The sequence below is a fragment of the Nicotiana tabacum genome, chromosome 1 (genome assembly GCF_000715075.1).
Source record: "Nicotiana tabacum cultivar K326 chromosome 1, ASM71507v2, whole genome shotgun sequence".
In the NCBI taxonomy this organism is placed as follows: Eukaryota; Viridiplantae; Streptophyta; class Magnoliopsida; order Solanales; family Solanaceae; genus Nicotiana; species Nicotiana tabacum.
In genome coordinates this window covers 14198796-14216354 of record NC_134080.1, presented here as the reverse complement: position 1 = coordinate 14216354, position 17559 = coordinate 14198796, and the positions used below count along the sequence as shown (strand labels likewise).

Below are 17559 nucleotides of genomic sequence, written 5' to 3'. Positions count from 1 at the left end.
GGGGGGCACGAACAAAAAACTCACACAGAGATATAGACACATCTTTAAAGATGAAGAGGGGGATCTTCATCTCAAGCTCCTCGCCAAGAAGAAAGGAGAAAAGAAGCTTAGATCCTCAGTACTCATCAGTAATTGAATTATATCAAATGTGTGGAGGTCAGTCTTATTCAAAAAGGGTGACCCTTTTTATCTATGTATTCATCGCTATCGTTTAATATTATTGAAATCATCATCCTTTTCTTACATTATGAGATTCAACCATTATTATAATCAAATTTTATGTTCAGTTATGCTTGTTTATTTTATCTTCTATCTCAGATCTAGGATAAATTATATTTGGTTAGGATTTGCTCAAATCTTCCTATTTAATTAGTTTAATAAAAAGGTTTAACACTTTTTAGTCAAACAATTTGGTCCGTAGTTTTAATAGTACATGCACTAAGTTATTGGGAACTTGAGTACTCCATTATCGTTATGTGGAAACTTATGTATAATAAGAATATAGATATTACCAATGCATGGATTAAACTACTTTAAAACAAAAATGTCATTTCACAATAAGTATTCATGTAGAACAATCACTTCATTATTAATCACAACATAAAGGCAAAATACATAATTTACCAATCAACCTTGCAGCGAAATCTCTGTTACACACCTCTCTTTCACGGAAAACCTTTTACACACTCAACCTTTTAAAAAGTGTGTCTAAGACACACTACTTTTGACCAGATAGCTCTTGTGTGTTTAAACACACAAAAAAAAAACGTGTGAAACCCATAAAAAAATCTATTTTTTGTCTCCCCTCCCCACAGGAGCCCCTCCCTCTCCCTCTGGTCTTCTTCCTCACCACCCCCTCATTTTCTTCCCCAAATAGAATTTTTGAAAGAACATATCAATTTTAGATTTAAAATTGAGCAATTTTGTTGGTTTATTGTCCAAATATTGTGAAAACTATTTATTTGTAATAGATTTAAAAGCAGTATTGAAGGTTTGGTGAAAAAATTTAGAATCCACCATTATTGGGGTATCGAAAAAAGCTTGAAAATTCTATTGGGTCTTGTTGATTATTGGGTTATTGAACTCAATTTATTGCTCGATTATTTTCGGCTAGTTATTTAGATAGTGTGATTGAATTTTGGTGTTGTTGGAAACTTTCTCACAAACAACCATGGTGGTAGAAATAATGGTACTTAAGATAGAAAATGGAAAGATGAAGAAGATGGATTTTAATTTTAATTTCTAATATTTTTTTCCCTTCTTAAAGTCAATGACACGTGTCACGATCCTATTAGGGGGTGACTTTCACGTTATCTCAAAAATTGGTCAAGCACAAATGTGGTGTGTCTTAAACACACTTTTGAAAGGTTGAATATGTAAAAAAATTCCCATGAAAGAAAAGTGTGTAACAAGGATTTCGCTGCAAGGTTGATGGGTAAACTATGTATTTTGCCCAGCATAAACCATTCTTACATTATAATCCCTGCATAAATAACATGTGAACCAAATGATCCCTTACTAAAATAGGTTGCCCTTGTGCAACCGCAATACTCCATTAAATTATATGATCTTTCTCATAAGCACATCAGTTTATCAAGGCACAGGTGAGAAAATTAATGAATTTCAATCAAGACTAGGTTTGATGACTTCTACAATCATCTAGAATAATTTTACAAACAGGTAGAGACAGGTTACACTGAACATTAGAATTCGTTGGGAACTGAAAAAGACAAAGGCATAGGATCTACTCCGGAAAAGAAACTATATTTAATAACAATCAACTCTGCGGACGCACTAGTTATTCTTCTATGCGCTGACAAGAACTAAAAGAGCACGAACCAACTACATGGCCTTACACCGTGCAAGAACGTTGTTCAGTGTCCATTGACCAGTCCATGTTCGGGAGCCTTCTGTGCATAAAATCTTCTGTACTTGGAATCAACCTCTGTTAGGTAGTAGGTTCCTGGTGCGAGAAGGCTGCAATCCTTGCTGGTCACAAAGTCCTTGGCACCATATCTGTGCTCCATTAGTTTCATTATTTCGACGAATTTTTCAGGAGTGAACTGCACAAGATGTTATTGTCAGTCATGGTTATGATGAAAAAAGAGATATAATACAACAAAAAATCACCAACAGCTGCTCGGGTATCTAAGCTTAAATAAAGTCAATGATGGAGCCCAAATCCACGATTGAGTTGTATATCAAAATTTAGCATACCTCGTGTCTCGATTTCAACTTCTCTGCAACATTCATCACACTTGCAATGTTTGACAAACTAAAAGGATGTTGGCCTTCGTTAAACTTTAGTGAAAACATTGTTGCAGTCAATCCACTCCCATAGGAGAACATGATTACCCTCTGACCAGCCTGAGGTAACAAAATGATTCAGAAACTGGAAGAAAAATGTAGATAATGGACATGAACAAGCAAATGGAACAAAAGAAGAAAAGCAACTTGTATTTACCAATGTGTTGTGCTTATTGTGAATGAGGGATGCAAAAGCAGCATAGAGAGACGCGGTGTACATGTTGCCAACTTGTTTTGGTATCAATGTGGTAGGTTGCACCTTCTCGTCATAAAATGGTTTAGCAACTTGCTGGGATGCCTGTAATATGCATAATAGAATTCCATTTTCAGTTCAGTCTTCAAGCTATTTATCCTACTTTAAGACTTCATTTCATCATTTTGAGTGAAGTACTGGATGACAATCGCAGGAGATCACTTGTAAAATAAAGACATATTTAAGGAAGAAAGAGTAGGAAATTGTTAGTGAACCTTCTCAAGATCACGGCTTTGGTAGCTTTCATCGCCGGTTAAGGATTCAAAGGGAGCCAGGATTTGTTTGGCAGACTCATCAACAGAGCTGCAAATGCAGAAATGGGAATGATTAGTCCAACGAATTCCTTTAAACAATAAGAAAATTCCTTTCTAACAGAAGATTTCTAACACACCTAGCATTCCTTAGAAAGTCGTTGAACAGCAATCGACCAAAGCTCTTCTGCACGAGCTGCAAGATTAAGAAAAGATTCAGATAACTGTTAAATCAATTTATTTAGAGAAGTAGGAAAAAATTATGAATCTGTATGGGGCTCATAAGCTACCTTGTTGTATGGTGAATGGAAGACAAAGTAGGCTGCATCAGCCATTGAGAATTGCTTGCCTTCCAATTTCTCATATCTAAAACATGGAAGGAAAAGGTCACTAAAAGATGATACTAGTTAAGAAGCCTCAACTCCAAATATATAGACACATCAATCGGCGGCTTACTTGTTGCATAAACTCTTGTAGCAAGAATCAAGTGCCATGAGATAACAGGTTTGTGAAAGCTTACCATCAACCACCTGCAACACAATTAACATCATACAGAGCAGATGAGAAATTCTGAAGCTTCAACAGTGATGATGCAGCGTGCACAACTTTGGTACAATAAGGAATTGATAAGAGATACTGAAAGTGTACAGATTGTCATGCAACACATTTTTTCCTGATAAAATATTCATCCAATTTCCGTAACAACCAAAAAATATTGTTTAAGGTACCAGCGAGTGGTACCTTTCAAAAAAATTCTATCAAGTTATATCACTTTCAACACACACTACCTCAAAAAATCAACAACAAATTTAACCCAACACTTAGAGCAAAATAGAACTTTGAAACATTCATGTGAAACTGATGATCAACAAGACAAACAGGGATAAAGGGGAATTACTGGATATTCACTGTCAAGGATCGGCTTGTAAAAATCATAGGCATGGGACATATGGCTAGCCCTGATCTTGCTTTCAAACACTAGAGGAGCATCAGGCCCCACAAGCATAGCAATGGCTGCAGCTCCTCCAGTGGGCCGAGCAGGTCCCTCTGCATAGACCTGTGAACAGAAGCTCTTGAACAAGTTAATAATGCTCATGCAAAGGCACAATATAATTCACACTATGAATTTAATAAGGAAAGCATTAGACAAAAAGCAAGTAGAATGCATTAAGATGATGATCATACCGCACTGTCTGTGCATACTACAAGTCCATAGCGTCCATCCCATGAGGAGCTTTCCACCCAATTTACGCAGTTGAACAATGCAGCAGTTCCCCCATAGCAGGCATTAGTTGAGTCAACTCCTTCAATGTCAGTATTCCCATGTTTCTGTTTGTTTGAAATGGTGCAGAACCAGGATAAGTTTTATGATCACCATATGTTATACGCATAAGGTAAAGCTTTAGCAGTGAAGAGGAAAGTCAATAAAGACAAACAAGCAACAATGGTGCAATGAACATTTTATTATCCAAGGATAAATGTGACAGCAAATAGTAATCTCATTTTGGAGGAGTTACTTATTTTTTCACTTAGGTGACAATATAGAAGGGTAACAAAGGATCAGCTAAATTTGAGGCCCAAGATGAAACTAGGACATACTTAATGCACAATAAGTGACCTAAAGTCTTAAACATTTCACATCTTTTATAATACTTGGCTGCAACAATTTTTTTTTAATTGGAAAAAAACTTCGGCTGCAACAAATATTATATTTTGAGCTAATCAGCAGTGATCAACAGTACGTGACTCACAGGCTTAGCAGCTAAGTCTCACTTGGCCACACATTTGAACAAACCATAATAGACTATTTTCTATTCAACATTGCCTAGAAGCAATAGCCAGTACCTCAAATATTTGCATTAAAAATGTCTTGATGGATTTGCTCTTGTCAATAACAGTTTCACTTCCAACCTCTAGCCGGCCAATTTGCTTTGGATCAATAGCATACTTCTCCAGAAGGGAAGTAACAGCTGTCAAGCTAAAGATGAAAAATTTAATGAGAACAGAAGCAAACATAGTATCACTTTTGCATGATTAACTAATAAAGTTAGTCCCAATTCCTAACATGTCCTAAAACACAAATATTTAAGTAATGAAATTAAATCGGACCAAATGAAGCAGAACAATTATATAGGATTCACTTATCTGATCCCCACTAGTTTGGAATTGGTAGGTATAGTAGTACTCCCTCTGTCCCAATTTATGTGATACTTTTTCCTTTTTAGTTTGTCTCCAAAAGAATGAAACTTTTTATATTTAAATATAATTTAACGTTAAATTTCCTATTTTACCTTTAATGAGATATTTCACACAAATGTTTATGACTTGTTTTAGACTAATAGTTTCAAAAGTCTTCCTCTTTTCTTGAACTCCACACTTGATCAAACAACATCACATAATTTGTGACGGAGGGAGTAGTCGTTTTTGCAGCTACTAAAGTTAGCTGTGTACCTCATCGATATAACATCTTCAACCTCAGTGCAAAAGCCCATGCAATCTTGTCCAAGACCAATTGTATACTTGCCTTTGCTTGCTCCATCATGAGCCTCCAATACTTCCTATACATCGCAATTTTACAGAAATTAAAATTTCAAAACAATCACAATCCAAATGTCGAGAAGTTCTATTAGCAGATCTATTTCTTCAAAACTAAAAGGTCAACATGAATGTCACATTATGTCACAATACATGTGACATGCAAGTACAATAAATTAAAATCTATGATCTTAGATTTATTAATCATTAGATCTAAAACAAAGTGGTTCCTAACGTCCGGAACAATTATTGACTTTCTCTTTATAACAACACTAAGGTAACAATACTCAATTTGAGGTAAAATAACAATTTCTTCAGAAAATTAAAATCGCAATAACAGAGGCATTTCGAGATTTTAAATGGTGATTATTACATAGCGAAAAGCTCTATCCAAAAAAATTCGAGTTTCGTCACTCTTTCTTCATTTTCTTCCCTCGTCCAAATTACAGCACCAAAATACAATCGTAGATATACATCTGAAAGTATTTATAATTATACGCATGTAGATGTACGTATTTACAATTTGATGTACAAACTTTTACCTGCTGAAGGCAAGTAGGAGGAAAGTAAATCTCCATGGCAAGAATTCCGACATTCTTCGGTTGAGAAGCCATTTCGATTGTTTCAACTGTAAATTTTGAGCACAAAAATTAACAAGATCAAAAAAATAAACCTTCAATCACCGGACGCCGGTGTTTCTTTCTCCGGCGAGGAGAATGTTCAAGACGAAATCCTAGAAGGTCGGAAAGAGAGAGAGAGACGTCCGAGTGATTCTCTAAGGAAGAAAGAAGATGAGTGGGGGTTGTTGTGTGTTGAGAAGCCTTCGCATGTTTCCGTTCAATTTATATACTACTATCGCACCCCTCAAATGCAGATTTCGCGACGACCCGTCATTTTCCAAAATAGGATAAATACTGGTGCACAAAGCTCGCTGAGTCTATTGAATGCAATATATGTCGGAATGGAAACACTCGAACCCGTAAGTTTCTCGTCACACAGCAACAATTTATTAATTACGCCAAAGCTACCCTCTAAATAATTGCTCCATAATTATATCAATTTTTTCCCGGATGATTAACTGGGATCTACAAAGAGGTCTCGGTCAAAATCTCGTCCTATTATCTGTTTTTGTGTCTTTTGTTCTTTCACATTTATGTAACATTATATTTTTTATTAATTTATTCAAAAAATAAATATTTTTTATATTGGAAAATAGAAATACTAATACTTTATTATTACTGAAAATTTTTTATAGTCATATAAATATTATAATATATTTAAGGCTATAAATTTTAGAATTTTTATCATCGCATAAATGTTGAGTATGACATATTTATGACCACAAATTTTAAAATTCTTTTGTTTTTTTAAACGTTATATCAAGTCAAAATTCGTCACATAAATGTAATGGATGAAATAATATTTTAAGCACCTACTGGTAAAAATGACACCGGATAGCCATTTTAAATAGTTGTTATTTGGGAATTAGTCAATATTTCTTAAATTTCAATTTTCATATTCGATTTTTTAGGACACAAACGTCCTGAACTATCCTGAATATAAGATTTTTAGTTCAAATATTTAGAATAAAATAACTGTTGGCTAATTCCTAAATAGCAGTCTAAGAATGACTGTTTGTGCACTATCCCCACGAATGTGTCAAACAAATGGTGTCAATTTGCACTAATTAGTCTATAATAAAAAATGTAAATCCATCTTTGGTCCATAAATAAAGAACTAAAAAACCAAATAAAATACAATTATTTTGCAAACATTAATTATGAATAAATACGTTTTTGAAAAATATCAGGTGGGCCGACAAATCTGCTTTTCCATAAAAGATGAGAACCCAGGATCTTTAATTTGCAACTGACAGCCAAGCCCTTATGCCCCAACTTCCCTCTGCCTATGTGTTTCACGTGTCTATGGCCGGGTCTGGAATTAGAATCTAATGGATTATCTGTTTTTAATTAGTTGAACCATTCATTTTACAAAATTATTTGAAGTTTCTGGTTAATCGGGAAATTTCAATGCTTACCTTATATTCACTGATCAAAATTTGACTCACACCGAAAGATAAATGAAAAATCATGTTTTGACATTGGTTCTTATAGTATGCTCTAGTGGTCATTAAAATGCGTGCAAAATATAAAAACTTAAAATAGAAAATATTACTCATTTTTAGTAGAATAATTAAAGTGCGTGCAAGCTTACAAGACACCTTATAAAGGGAAAAAATAGCAAAAAGCTTACCCAATTTTTGGTACTCTTAGGGTCGTTTGGTTGGGAAACAAGTTATTTCATGATTAATTATCCCGAAATTAATTATCTAAGGATTAGTTATCTCACCCGCCCATAGGGATAAAAAATACTACAATTCCGGGATAACTAATTTCGGGATCATTTATACCACGATTTATCACAACCAAACGTGAAATAAACTCATCTCAAATTTAATCTCGAAATTAATTATCTCTTACCTCTCGTATCAAACGAGCCCTCGTACACAAAATTCTAACACCAATAAATTATTGCATTTTCCTGCACCCCACTCATTTAATGTACAATTATCATAACAAGACGAAATAAACCTAATTCAAATAGTCATAATTAAAGGTCAACTAACAGTATTAGCTCTGTTTACTCTGTTTCAACATTCTTCTATCGTCTTTCTCATTATTTGCACTCATATGCTCTAATGTGTTTGAATTTGAAAACAGTTTTTTTTCCCTGAAATATTCGCGTTTAGAATAAGTAATTTGAAAGGTCGACAAAATATATGAGAGGAAGAATACCCAAAAAAAAATGTCTGTTTCGTACATGTTATCCTAACCTTCTTTTTACGACAAAATTATAAGAAAAAAAAGACAAAATTATCTTTCTTTTTAACTTTCTTTTTATTTCTATTTTCGCAACCCTTTTTTTAATGGAATTTCTCTAGTTTGGATGCCAATAGTGCTGACAGCCAAAACTGACCCCATTAAATACATACAGATACAGCTTCTAAATAAGGACCTGTTGGAGTATAAAATATCAGATTGGCGCCAAAACCAATACAAAATTGCAGATTAATTGAGTATGGACAACTAACTATGGCCAAAGCACATTCAAAGCTGACGAGGACAGAACAGGGGATTGTCGCTATTATATTTTGAATTTAGAGTTAATGAATTTTACCTGAAAAAGATTTATTGGACATTTATATTTTTAAATATTTTTCTGTATGTATATGTTGGCCGAGCAATAGTAAATGGATCAATTGAATCTGATATGAAATATTAGATCCGCCTTTGTGTCCGATTCTCCTTAAATATATTGACATGTTGGAGTATAATATAGTGTCTAGGGGCGTCTCCTTCCTAGATCATGTATTATAATGTAATATTTTTAAATATATATATATATGATGCCTTGATTATTAGATGCAGCTCTTTAAGTGAGGTTCAAATTTCAAATCCTATGTTTATCTTGCTGTTTTTTTATTTCTTTATCTAGAACTGCACGATCCACAGAAGATTGGCATGTTTAATTTGGTGTAACTTCTTGTGTATTAATTAATTTTTTTTTCTTTTTCTTTTGTTGTTCTTTCAAAATTTTCAATCCTAATATAATTAAGTAAAATTATTACTATAAAATTTTATATATATTAAAACTAGCAACGGTAGATGATGTAGCATAAAGTTAACATGTTCAATTAATTCTAATATTTTCAATTTGGAGTATAGATATACATGTAGCGAAATTACTATTTTTAAAAAAATTGAACATAAAAGGCGTAATGGGTACATTTGTAAGAATTAAAGGTTTAACTCATAAAATTTAATCAAATGATCCAATTTTTCAACTATAACTTTTTCAAATGTATAAATTTTATTTTAATAAAATCAATGAATTGATGTCTAACTAAATAAGATAACAGAGTGCATAGTTAAGTATACTATTTTGTGTTTGTTTCTATGGTAGGGGCTAAGTTTATTCACACAATGGTGTAAAGGTCACAAGTCGTTGTCTGGTAACCTAGAAAACAGGAGTACTCTGAAGCGTTTAATTAAATGATATTGGTAGTGTAAAAAAAAAAAAATTAAAATGTTGTTGCTATTGCATATATTTTTCATGACTTTTAGGTATTTATGGTCATAATTGGGTGTATTAAAGGGAATATTTAATTCCTTTCAAATTGGGCGGACACATGGAATATTTTGAAGGTCCAACTTGTGATAAATGAAGTTCTTTTATTTAGAACAAAAAAAGAGAAAAAAAATTCTTCAATTTGTTTTTTCCTTTCACCAACTTAGTGAACTTAAACGTTACGACGATGAAAATGAGAAGGAAAAAGTGCAAGCCAGAATTGGATAATGGAGGCAACTTCAAGTAATTTACAAACTGAAAATCACGTTTCTGATACTTTTAAGTTAGCCATGGCGGCTGACGCTTAAGTAATGTCGTGGATAAACAGGAGCATTACTAAATGTTATAATAAATATTCATAAAATATAATTAAGAGAAATTTTCATAAAGCACTATCTTTTGGTAGTAATTAGCTATTTATAGATACCATTTGCTATATTACGGATTATAGATATCTTTTGTGTGGTTATAAGATGTATTTGATGTATTTAAGCTATTGTATTCATGAATATAGTAGCAAAAATAGGCGTGAATCAGGGAAGTCTAGCTAATCAGTTGTTGTATTCGAGTGTATTCGACTGTATTTATGGAGTGAAACATGAGATTACAGCAGGACATATTATTGTATTCAACTGTATTCGACTGTATTCACGGCTTGAAATAGGGGATTACACTGTTTTTAAAATGGAAAGTGAATCAATTAACATAATAGACTCCTAATATAACTCAACAAACTCAATTATAACACACAAATTTTGTATTTTCAGTTATAAAAAAGATTCTCAACAGAAAAATACCCCAAAAATATAGCAATCTTCAAAAAAATTATATAATACATCTGAATACATAAATTATATTAATCAAAAAAATATATGAATACATTCATGGCATATAGCGAGACAGTAAATATAATGAAATACATATAATACAGTGGGATACATTGAAAATCCGAAACGCGAAGGGGAAGAAAATTGAGAAGTAGACGGAGAAGTACTATCAGTTGTTGAATGTTCAGGAGAAAACCAATTAAGAGTTCTCATTCCTTTTCTCGGCATCGTCTTCAGTTTAGATAAATTATTCAAAAATTTCAGTATTTTGATATTGTTTTTGGATGAAGAAGGAAGAGTACAGTGTCTATGATTGAAGTTTTGATATGGATTTCCATGGCAGTTGAGGGAGAGATACTGGCGTTGATAGAGAGAGGGTGGAGAAAAATATGAAAGAATAAGAGAGAAAAATAATACAAAGAGTATTTTATGGCTTAAGAGTAAGAGGTAACCATAAATAGATATTTGGCTATAAAAATCAAAAGGTATCTATATATTATAATTTTTTAAAAGGGTGTTTATTTAAAATAAATAAGGTATCAACCTTTGCTATAGGAGGTAAAAATTCCTATAATTAATCCAAAAATTTAACGTTGTGGCAACCCACTATCATATCGAAATTCTATAGAGAAGTCCGTATTTTTATTGGAGTTGGGGTTGTTCAGCCCAACACATTGCAAAGGCCCAATGAGCAGTCCACTAAGACATTAGTCGAGGACCAGCTTCCTCCTTAGTAGAATGGTCGCGTAAAAATTGCACGGGGCGCCCTATTTGGTCACCCCCATTTAACCTATACCCATTTTTAAATTTTTTTTTAACTTGTACCCACTTTTTAAATAACTTCAACCCCCTTTCTCCTCCTCCTTCTCCTCCTTCGTTTTCTTCTTCTTCTTCTTCTTCTTCTTCTTCTGCTGCTGCTGCTGCTGTTGTTGTTGCTGCTATGAAACTTCAGTTATTAAAATTTTGTGTAGACATATCTGGTTCAATGATAAGACGAAAATTTCTTACACGCAGGTGGTCATTGTTTGGCACCATGTCCCTTTTCTCCCTTAACTTTAGGCTGAAGTGAAAGCAATTCACCACAAATTTAGCATCTTGCCCATGACAAGGAAACACCAAGTTACTTGTATAGTTGTATGCAATAAGAAATAAAATGTCCATTGCTTATATAGTGCTGAAGTTTTTACAAATGAACTAAATAACTTCAGCTCTAGAGCTGAAGTTCGACAGTTACAAAACAAAAACTTCAGCTCTAGAGCTGAAGTTCGCCAGTTACAAAAACAAAAACTTCAGCTCTAGAGCTGAAGTTCGCCAGTTACAAAACAAAAACTTCAGCTCTAAAGCTGAAGTTCGCCAGTTACAAAACAAAAACTTCAGCAATGCAAATAGAGAACAAAACTTCAGCTACTATGCTTAAGTTCAGCAATTACAAACAAAAACTTCGGCACACTTTGGTTCAACACACTTGCTACTTCAAGACCGCCTACTAGAATGCTGAAATTTTGCGTTATTGCCTTTGCTACTTCAGCCCCCTATGCTGAAGTTATGCGAAAAAGCGGGTACGCTTGTAATTTTTTTGCAAAGCGGGCACAAGTTAAAACGAGACACAGAAAGCAGGTATTGATGCAAATTCTCCAATGGTCGCGGGTCCTTCTTTATTTAAGTGACCCGACCCAATTATTTTGTATATATATAATTAGATGATTCTTTTGTAAGAGACGAATTCACTTTTGATATTTTACACTATTAATAAAATTTCTCTCTCTACTCGTTCATATCGTACTAGACATTTCTAGGGGTTGCTATTTGAAAATTTTCACTATTAATTCGAATTTAACATGTTATCATGGTATCAGAGTCACGATTTTGGTGACTTGCTCTGAGTGCTTTCTTCCGATGGTACCCTCAACATGTGAATTGTATTTTCCCTTTCCTCCGATGACGATTGAATCGGTGATCAAGTTTCCATTTTTGGTGACTTTCTCTGATGTTTGAGACCATTTTTTAGAATTTGTGAAGAAGTCTGATATTGTTTTCTCATCTCATATTTTGTTTTGATTCCTTGATTGTTTTATTGAATTTTTTCCCAAAGTTAAAACCCTAATTTTGCTGAGAGTAAGGGTTCTACTGGTGTACCTTCGATTGTGACTCCGACTTCTGAGTCCTCGAGTGCTAGTGCATCTTCAAGTGTCGAACCATCTCATCTACGCTATTTGTACCCGTCTGATTCTCTTGGGACTGTCATTGTAGTTACTACTTTTAATGGATCGCGGTGTGGGAGTTGGAAACGAGGAATGCTTATAGGTCTGTCATGTAAGAACAAATTAGGTCTGATCAATGAAACTGTTAGGAAGCCGAGTGAAAATTTCCCTTTATATGAGGCTTGGAGTCAGTGCAATGACATGGTCACCGCATGAATCTTAAAAGCTTAGATATGGAGATTCGGAGAGCGACTGAGTCAGCTAAAAAATTATGGAAAGAAATTGAAAGGAGATATGGTATGCCAAATAGCACTAAAGTGTTTCAAATCAGGAAAGAAATATCCTCCATCTCCCAGGGATCTTCTAGTATAGCTTCCTATTTCAATAGGATTAAGAAACTCTGGGATGAATTATCTTTCTCCATTTCCTATCCTTCATGTGTGTATGGGTGTAAGGAGGCTTTTCAAAAGATGGAGGAGGAACAAAAGGTCCATTAGTTTCTAATGGGATTGAATGAGAACTATGCAGGTGCTCGAAGGAATATTTTGTTAATGAAACCTTTTCCTGATATTGATAGTGTCTACTCAATGCTTAATGCTTATTGAGGATGAAAGCCAAGTTGAGGTTACATCCTCCATACCTTCCTTCAATTCAGAGTCAACCTCTTTCTCCACTGCTGTTGCTTGGAAAACTTACACTCAGAAAGTCAGTTTTTAGCCTAAACCTTACTCTTAGAAAACTAATTTTGAGTCTGCTAAGAAATTTTCTTCCACAATTGTATGCAAGTATTGCAAGAAGTCTGGTCACTCTGTTGAAAGGTGCTACAAGTTGCATGGATATCTTCTTTGGGTCTAAGTTCAAGAAGACAATAGCATATGCTCAAGTTTCTGATTCTCAATTGATGAGCCATTCTGATAATTTTGGGGGTGAATCTTCTAAAATTATATACACTGATCTTGGGGGTCATACTTTTACTAAGGAACAGTGTGATCATCTTTTCTCTTTGTTTCAACAATCAAATCCTTTGCTTCTACTGAGATGGGTTCAGGATCTGCCAACTTTGCAGGTTTGTTAGGTACAACTGATTTAGACCTTGTGGTGTCTTTTCTAGCAATGTCTCTAGGATAGAGAGTAATATTTGGATCATAGACTCAGGTACCATAAATCACATGACTCATCTTAAATCCTTTCTTAGAGATAATAAGCCCTTATGTATACCTTATCTTATAACAGTTCCTAATGATTACAAAGTTAAGGTGACTTGTAATGAAACTCTTTCCCTTTCTTCTGATATTTCACTTTCTAATATGTGCCCTCTTTTTATTATAACTTGATTCCTTTGTCTGAATTGTTAACACATATGCAAAGTTATGGCGTATTCATTCTCTCTGCTTGTATTCTGTTACATGGCCTTTTTCTGAAAAAGTCTCTGGTTCTTGGTAAAATTCAGAAGGGGCTCTACCTCTTACAGTCAGATAATCTTTCTTCCATTGATTCTTGCACTTCTTCATTTGTAAATACCACAACTACCATGCTAAAAGATGTTAATAAGAGCAGTTTCAATTCTTGCAATTTTGTACCTTCCATTACTGTTAATTCTATATTTAGTTCCTCCTTGTCTTTTGATCATATATGACATTTGAGGTTAAGCCATGTACCTTTTGCTAAAATGAAGTCTTATCCCTTTTTTTTTATAAATTGCCTAAGAAACAAATTTTCTTGTGCTCTATTTGTTCTATGGCTAGGCAACAAAGACTACTTTTCCCTGAGAGTACCATACATTCTTTTGCTCTTTTTCAATTGGTTCATGTAGACTTGTGGGATCCATATCATACACAAACCTATAATGGTTTTAGATATTTCATCACTATGGTGGATGATTATACTAGGGCCACATGGACCCATCTTCTTTCTTTAAAGGCAAATACTTTTACTATCTTGAAGTCCTTTGTTATTATGGTTCAAACTCAATTCAATTGTTCTGTTAAGTTCATACGATCTGACAATGCCTTTGAATTAGGTAGTAGTATTGAGGCTACAACTTTCTTCTCAGCTTAGGGCATTTTGCATCAAATTTTATGTCCACATACACCTCAACAAAATGTTTAGTGGAAAGAAAAGACATGAATTTAATAGAGACTGCTAGAGCCTTTCTTTTCTAATCCAAATTACCAATTAAATATTGAGATAATTATGTGTTAACTGCCACAGTCTTGATAAACATATTTTCTTCTTCTTTACTTCATAACAAGTCACCATTTGAGCTTTTACATGGTAGTTCTCTACCCTTCAATCATGTGAAGACTTTTGGTTGCCTGTGCTTTGCTGCTGTGCCTAAACCCTATAGGGACACGTTTAAGTCTAGAACTATACCCTCTATTTTTATTAGCTATAGTCCTGGAAAGAAAGCTTACAAACTTTTGAACCTTTCTCCCTTGAATATATTTCACTCTAGGGATGTAGTATTTCATGAACATATGTTTCCTTATTATGATCACTATCCTGCACACATGTTTCCTCTTTTCCTCTATTCCCCTGATATTCCATCATCACTAGTAGTGTTCCTGTTAATGCTATTCATCCTTCCTCACCTGCGCATGGTTCTATTCAAGGTTCTCCTTTAAGAAGTCATATTGGACATCATCAAACTCCCACCAACCTAAATAATTATGTATGTTCAACTACACATTCTTCTAACTAGAATCCTCCCCTAAGAAAATCTACTAGACACCACCAAACTCCCATCTATCTAAATAATTATGTGTGCATCTCTGTTTCTGGTCCTACCTCCTCTCCTATATCTGATGACATTTGTTTGCTAGAACCTCAGTTCTATCATCAGGCTGTCTCCAATCCTGTCTGGAAGAAGCCATGATGAAGGAGTTTCAAGCTCTAGAGGTAAATAACACCTGGGATATTATTCCTTTTCCTACAAGGAAGAGAGCTATCCCCTGTAAGTAGGTCTATAAGGTTAAACAAAAGGTTGATGGTCTATTGTAAGCTATAAAACTAGGTTAGTTATTTGGGGGAATAGCCAACAAGAATGTGTTGATTTTACAGAAACTTTTTTTCCTGTGGTAAAACTTACAACTATTAGATGTCTATTGTCTGTAGCAATCAAAAGAAATTGGAATGTATTTTAGTTATATGTCAACAATGCATTCTTGCATGAAGACTTAGATGAATGAGTCTTTATGAAAATTCCTTCTGGACTCTTTATTCAAGCTTCTTCTTCTTCTTCTTCTTCTTCTTCTTCTTCTTCTTCTTCTTCTTCTTCTTCTTCTTCTTCTTCTTCTTCTTCTTCTTCTTCTTCTTTTTCTATTTCCCCTTTCCCCTCTCTTGCTTGCAAGCTTAATAAGTCACTTTATGGGCTTAGACAAGCCTCCAGGCAATAGTATGCTAAATTATCTTCATCTCTTCCATCCAAGGGTTTTAATCCTAGTTTGAATGATTATTCTTTGTTTACCAAGCTAGCTAATGGAAATTAATCGTGATTGTTGTATATGTTGATGACATTTTAGTGGCTGGGGATGTTTTATCTGAAATTCACACTCTGAATATCTTTCTAGATAGTGAATTCAAAATCAAGGATCTTGGGGAGATCCATTATTTTCTTGGTTTGGAGATTGTCCGGGATTCTTCTGGATTTTTGATTAGTCAACAGAAATTTATTTTGGATTTGCTCTCTGAATTCCATTGTTCTGTTGTTTCATCTGTGGTTACTCATCTTGATCCTCATGTAAAGTTGTCTGCTAATATTGGTGAGTTGCTGCCTTGTGGGTAAATTGAACTATCACCAGCACACTCGACCTGATTTGTCCTACACAGTTCAACACATGAGCTAGTTTATGTCCAAACCCAGGGTTCCTCATTTAGCAGTTGCTCTACATGTGTTAAGATACTTGTCTGACACCAATTCTTTAGGCTAACTTCTCCGTAGTACTTCAGATTTCTCTCTTAAAGGCTATATTGATTCTGACTGGGCCTCTTGTGCTGACTCAAGGAAGTCTGTTAGTGGATTTGTCTTATTTCTTGGTGGCTACCCGGTGTCTTGGAAATCCAAGAAGCATCCTATTGTTGCCTTGTCTTCTACCGAGGCCGAATATAGAGCTTTGAGGCTTTTGGTTATTGAAATCACTTGGATTCTCCGACTACTTGGTGAACTTGGTGTGTATGATCTTGCTCATGTTAATGTATATTGTGACAACCAAGCAGCAGTTCATATTGCCAAGAACCTCTGTAACGACTCGACTGGTCGTTTTGAGCAATTGCGCCTGTTTCGGTAGTTTGAGGTCTCGAGCAGCTTCACATTAGGTATATCAACTTGTGTGCATGGTTGAATTTAGTTTCCGGATGAATCAGAATTGAATTGGAAGAAGGAACCCAGTTTTTGAAGTTTAAATAGTGAAAATTTAACCGGAATTGGAATTTTGAGTAAACGGCCTCGGAATAGGTCGTGGGTGAACCCAATAGCTTCATATGGTGATTTTAGACTTAGGCACGCGTCCAGATTCGGATTTGGAGGCCCGTAGGGTAATTTGAGGTGTTTCAGCAAAAGTTGGAAAAGTTGAAGTTTGGAAAATGCAAAAGTTTGACCCATAGTTGACTTTTGTGACATCGGGGTCAGAATGTGATTTCAAGATTTGGAACAACTCTGTCATGTCATTTTGGACTTGTCTGCAAAATTTGGCGTCATTCCGGGTTGAATTGATAGGTTTCAGCACGAGTTTTGGAAGTTAGAAGGTTTGAAAGTTCCTAAGAATGATTCTTGGTGTGATCCGATGTTTCAACATTGTTTGATGTGATTTGAGACCTCGAGCGAGTCTGTGTTAGGTTGTATGACTTGTTTGTGTGTTTGGATGAGGTCCCCGAGGCCTCGGGTGTGTTCTGGGTGGGCTACGGGTGATTTTCCCTTGTTTTTGAATTGCTGTTTTCTGCTTTTGGTATCCTCTTTCGCGTTCGTGAATACCCTTTCGCGTTCGCGAAGCTTTGTTGCTGACCACCTGGAAATTCTTCTTCGCGTTCGCGTAACACACTTCGCATTCGCGAGGCTCTAC

General features: G+C 34.7%; 1 protein-coding gene across 1 annotated transcript; it reads right to left on the bottom strand.

Annotated features, from left to right (window-relative positions):
* Positions 1 to 1605: 1605 nt before the first annotated feature.
* Positions 1606 to 6435, bottom strand: LOC107777352 (hydroxymethylglutaryl-CoA synthase). The gene is made up of 12 exons (XM_016597359.2): positions 5889 to 6435; positions 5263 to 5369; positions 4657 to 4789; positions 3997 to 4140; positions 3710 to 3868; positions 3268 to 3341; positions 3102 to 3177; positions 2952 to 3007; positions 2776 to 2863; positions 2465 to 2605; positions 2218 to 2367; positions 1606 to 2063 (listed from the first exon to the last, which is right to left on the bottom strand). Exons 1-12 carry the CDS (start codon positions 5958 to 5960, stop codon positions 1875 to 1877), a joined length of 1389 nt encoding a protein of 462 aa, XP_016452845.1. The 5' UTR covers positions 5961 to 6435; the 3' UTR covers positions 1606 to 1874.
* Between the last annotated feature and the right edge of the window lie 11124 nt (positions 6436 to 17559).